At 37.5% G+C, this 5454-nt stretch overlaps 1 protein-coding gene across 1 annotated transcript in view; it reads left to right on the top strand.

Moving 5' to 3' along the window:
- LOC107681539 (rho-associated protein kinase 2-like) overlaps nucleotides 1-2805 on the top strand; it is a 54794-nt gene extending 51989 nt beyond the window's left edge. Inside the window, 2 exon segments of the mRNA XM_016477844.1 lie at nucleotides 99-312; nucleotides 1656-2805. Coding sequence (XP_016333330.1) covers nucleotides 99-312; nucleotides 1656-1926 — 485 coding nt within the window. The 3' untranslated portion in view covers nucleotides 1927-2805.
- The last annotated feature ends 2649 nt before the right edge of the window (nucleotides 2806-5454 follow it).

The following is a 5454-nucleotide window of genomic DNA, read 5'->3' as shown; positions in this document are numbered from 1 at the left end:
TATATATATATATATATTTATTTATTTATTTCTATTTTCCTATTCCCATTCACTTGTTGTTCTCCTCATCCGCTCTTCTTTTCTGTGTCTATCTCTAGTGAACTACGATGTGTCTACGGCTAAAAATCTGCTGCTGTTAGCATCTTCTCAGGAGGACCAGCAGAAATGGGTTAGTCGGCTCATGAAGAAGATCCCTAAAAAACCTCCAGCACCAGAAGCCCCTCACCGCTCTTCTCCCAGAGTTCCTGTTAAAGTACAAAGCAGTCAATCCATGAGGAGACCCAGCCGACAAATACCCTCCGGCAAACCCAGGTGAGCAATAAGCCTTGACATGCCTTTTTTAATGCAAAATTCAGTTAATCATATGGCTGTGTACAGTTTTATCTTGTGTTTTCATGAGTTTACACTGTGTTAGTTCAAATACATTGCCCAGGTTGTTGTTCATCAGAGTCAGTCTCTAGAGTAAGAGGATTACATAAAGGCCTGGTTTTCGTTCACAGATCCTTTAAGACCAGTTTGTTAAAAAATGAAAACTGTCATCATTTACTCATTCTCAAGTAATTCCTGTATGACTCACAATAAGTTTAGCAGAATGCCCAAACCGCTGTTTTACATACAATACAAAAAAAAGAAAGTCTGTAGTATGTTTAAAAACAGAAAAAAGCTCTTTTGAAGTGGTTTTGCAATTACATGTTCATTGGTGTATAAACATGAATCTGTTTTTTTTTTTTCTCTCTCGCTTTTTTCCTGAAAACCGTGATTTTATTCACTAGTGTAATTTCTGCCACATCTTAAATTGTGTATTGTATGGAAGCCCATTTCCGACACTGAATAAAAAATAAAAAGGTAATTGCGAGTTTTTACTTCACAATTCTGACTTTTTTTTCTCGCAATTGCATTTACATCTCGCAATTCTGATTTTTTTTCTTTCAATTCTGAATTGTGAGATATAAACTCGCAATTACGAGTTATAAAGTCCAGTTCTGAGGGGAAAAATAGACTGATATGTTCTCAGAATTGCGAGTTTATATCTCACAATTCTGACTCGCAATTGCATGTTATAAAGTCAGAACTGCACGCAATTGTGAGGAAAAAGTCACAATTACCTTTTTATTTTTTTATTCAGTGGCAGAAACGGGCTTCCATAGTATTGTTATTATCATTTTGCTGTCAAGATGACATTTTTAGTACACTGAAAAAAATCTGTGTAGGATTTAATTTGAAACAATTTTCAGAAAATTTAGACATTTTGCCAACAAGAAATTTTTTCAACAAGAAATCTCAAATTTTCTACACATTGAGTTTTATAAAGTAAAAAGTATTTTCTGGAAATTTTCAATTTACAACTTCAAAAACATTTTTTGCCGGTTCTTGGTCACTGTCTTCTTTCATTTTATAGAAAAAAAAATGCATCTTGGACATTGTAAAATATCTTTTACGTTACATGGTATAAATAGTCATACGAGTTTGTAACAACATTATAGTGAGTGAATGATGACAATTGACTGTTTTTAATTTTTGTGTGAACTGTCCCTTTACCATCTTGTTCTGTAAAGTTTGATTCTAAGATGGCTGTTCATAAAATCAATGCAGAAACGCTAGACACGTGTTTGGCACCGGTTACACACTAGAGTGCTACTCTATATGATACACAGGTCTGTGCACAACCTAAAGGAACCAACAGCGTGTGCGGAGAAATCTGGCTTCATCTACCACAAGGGACACGAGTTTATTCCTTTATTCTACCACTTTCCTGCCAACTGTGAGGCCTGTACCAAACCCCTGTGGAACATGTTCAAACCTCCTCTGGCTCTGGAATGCCAGAGATGCCAGATCAAATGCCATAAAGAGCACATGGACAAGAAAGAGGAAAGTCTCAGACCCTGTGCTCCAGACCCGTTCAACCCCCAGTTCAGCACGGGGTGAGAGGAGAACATGGCCGACCTGGAAGTTGGATGGAGGATGTATTGATGTTTAGCTTTAGCATGCTTCAATAACATCATTCAAGAGCTTTCAAGGTTTAAATCGCAGTGCTTGACTAGCAGAATAACATTTACGGTCTTTGCTAATGGTGGCTAACCGGATATAAAGCTTAAACAGTGTTACACTGGGCTGCTTTTTGTAACTTGGTATGCAAGATGACAGCTTGGGCATTAGCAAAGCACTTTTCTCTTTTGTATCCAACTCAGGTTTTTAATTGTGATTAGTAACAGTGAATTTAAAGGCTAAATACTAAAAGTATGCATCAAACTTCAACCATAGAGGTCTGTATCGTCACCAAACTCAAGATGCATACAGATGTACAGCCTTTAAAGCTTCAGCAGACATTGAGCAGTGGCCAGTCTTATTTTTAAGGTTTAGCTCAGATATAGTAATTATGTGCCAAGTTGTAGCTTCACCTTAGCGAAACTACCTCCAGACCTTACAGAGACAGTCTGTAGTGAGGTTGGTGAAGGCTTGGCTGAATGCTCTCTCCTCCACCTGCAGGCCTCTGGATTCTGAGCTTCAGGACTGGCACTGGGCTCTGGATGATGTGGATGATGTAGATTATGACCATACGTTTCATTTCTGAGGAGCATGTGTAGGGTTCAAACAGGGTAACTACTTTCAAAGGGGCTCTGTTCCAAAACCTCCTAACCCACCTACTTTGGCAGCATTTTGATTATTTGCTGTAATGTAATACACAAGAGGGGAATCTTAACAGTCAGTAATTCCAGTAATTTGATATCATAAATGTTATCGAATGCTAAATGTAAATTAAATTAAGATATATTTGATGGAATCTGAGAGCTCTCTGACCTTCCCATAGACAGCAAGTGTCCTTACACGATCAACGCGGAGGAGACGAATTGTTGAATAGTCAATTTTTTTTCTTTTGCGCACATTTTTTTGAACCTCTGATGTCACATGGATTATTTTACCGATCTCCTTGCTATGTTTCTGGACCTTGATCGTGTAAGGATCCTTGCCGTCTATGGGGGGTTCAGAGAGCTCTCAGATTCCATTAAAAATATCTTAATTTGTGTTCCGAAGATGAACGGAAGTCTTACGGGTTTGGAACATGAGGGTGAGTAATTAATGACAGAATTTTCATTTTTGGGTGAAGTATCCCTTTAAAATAAAGGGTTATCATAAAATGATATTAAAGTGGTGTTAATTATAAATGTAAATGTAATTTATCATCAAAATGTATCAAAACCAGTTAAATCCAATTGAAAATGCTATTTTATCCAGTATTTGTATGTTTTTGTGCTAACACTAAACTCTAGGCTGCTCACTTGGTTTTGGAACAGAGTCATGGAATGCCTATTTTTTGTGTGCAGTGGGATTCGTTTGCTGTTGAAGCAAATTTAAGCATGTGAGTGTGTTAACTATTTGTGTGAAAGATTTGGCCAAGATGGGATATGGAGAATTTGCCATAATCCAACATTAGTTTCTGTACCAATTCTCATAAACACCCTCTGCCCTCCAATGCAAAACTGAATCGTTTCTCCAATCATTTCTCATTTACTAATGAAGAAGAGGTTTGTTCAGAGAATTGGTGTTTGGCCTGCTTGTGTTTCTTATTTGACCTTTGATCCTCTCGCCCTAGTCCTCCACGACTGGACACTCCAAAGATGAGGCGAGAAGACTCCACCAACAGCCTTCTGAACAAATGAGTCCGTTTGATTACCGTGTTTACAAACTGTTTATCAAGAAGACATTTCAGCTGTACTGTAAAAGGAAAAAACTAAATGAGAGAATGTGCATCAAAACAGTATTTTTATTTTTAGGTCTGTTTTGTTCCCTTTTGCAATAAAAGTTTGAGACCTGTTGTGTGTTTGCAGGTGTGTTAATCTGCTTCTCTTGAGCATGATGGCACGCTGTGGTGCTTTTTTGTTTTTTTAAATGACCGAAGGATTTTTCTTTCCTCTTGGGTTAAAATGTGGTGAAACTAACTTTCTCTTTGTCTTTCCCTTTCTCGATTTCTCCCTCATTCTCTAGTTAACCTTATATTGGGATTCTGGTGCTGCTACATGGTGATTTGGGGTTCTTCCTGTCACACCAACAAAAGACCTTTGTCGTAACTTTTCGCACATTTTGGCAAATCCAAAAAAAGTGAGAGATGCACAAATATGGATGAAGGCTTTGCTGTCGTGATATGACTTTTATTCTCTGGGCATACGGTTGCTTCGACTTCAAGAGCACAACAGATCTACACAGAACTGAAGGGTCAGCGTCACACCAAACTTTCATTATTCATTCGAGGCCAGAGTTGACCTGAACGCTAAGACTGAACCCCGCTGGACCGGCCAGAGAATGTGGACGACAGCTGGGTCTGACCGTAGTTTTTTTTTTTTTGATGTCTTTAATGGCTGAATATAGACAGTAGTGCAACACACCACATAAACGGATAGAAAACACCACTACATATGTTTCTCATTCCTTCATAAATGCAATGAAACTGTTGTGTTTCTTCTTGTAGTGTACTCCACTGTGTGATCAAAGCTTGATTAAACCTTCTCTGATCATGAATGCATCCCATAATGCTCTCCTGGACACTGGTGCTGCTCACTCCCTAGTGTGAGTCGAATGTAATCTGAGGGAGGAACCTTAATTAACGGGACATGATGGTATGATTAACAGAGATCAGCATCTAGATGCGAGCTTTGCATGTGGCAGGAGTTTCTAAAATGTTTCCAGCAGTCAGTTTTTGGCCGGTCGTCTTATGAATTTGATCATCAGCTGTTAAAAGTTGAAATTTTGGGTCTCATGCTACGACTTGCGCCAAAAATGGATTCATTTTGCAAGCACATAACTGAAATGTTCATAAGACAGTGTCTGAATGTCTGAAAACCACATTTAAATTCACTAAGTATTTTGTAGATATTTTATTTTGTGATTTGAAGTGGTCATTGTTTTTTGTGTGTCTCTTCACCCTAGCAAACAGTGTGTATCTCTGGGTGTGCTGTGAATGCATATCCGTGTTCTTTTACACGTTATATATATAAATATATGAATATACAGCGTATATTTGACCTGCCATCTTACCAGTTGGTTTGCTATTTATACAGGTCTGGGCACTTTTTTTTATTTTAAAGCGCTGCCTCCAGATTTGCATGTTTTATATTGATGTACTGTTTGACCATAACATGAAAAGCATATGTAGCTGTGTTGTTTGGAAACCCTGTATAACATTTGCTTATTTTTGTAAACAAAAGTAGTGAGTTAAATAGGTATATAGCTGTGTAGTAAAAGGAAGTAAAGTTTTAATATAAACAATGTGGTCGTACTTTTCTTTCCGCTTTAATTACAGGAATAACATACATTCTCAATACACATGACAATCTGTACTGATAGTTATTGCACTCAAATGACACTTGATTATCTGGGGTGTTCAGTTGATTACCATAGAATAATTCGGAAAATTTAATTTATAAAACATGATCGCTCTTTTTTTTTTTTTTTGTAATG

This window comes from Sinocyclocheilus anshuiensis, unplaced genomic scaffold (genome assembly GCF_001515605.1).
Source record: "Sinocyclocheilus anshuiensis isolate Anshui unplaced genomic scaffold, SAMN03320099.WGS_v1.1 scaffold2334, whole genome shotgun sequence".
Classification (NCBI taxonomy): Eukaryota; Metazoa; Chordata; class Actinopteri; order Cypriniformes; family Cyprinidae; genus Sinocyclocheilus; species Sinocyclocheilus anshuiensis.
The sequence above is the reverse complement of the archived record's forward strand: the minus strand, read 5'-3'. Positions and strand labels throughout refer to the sequence as shown.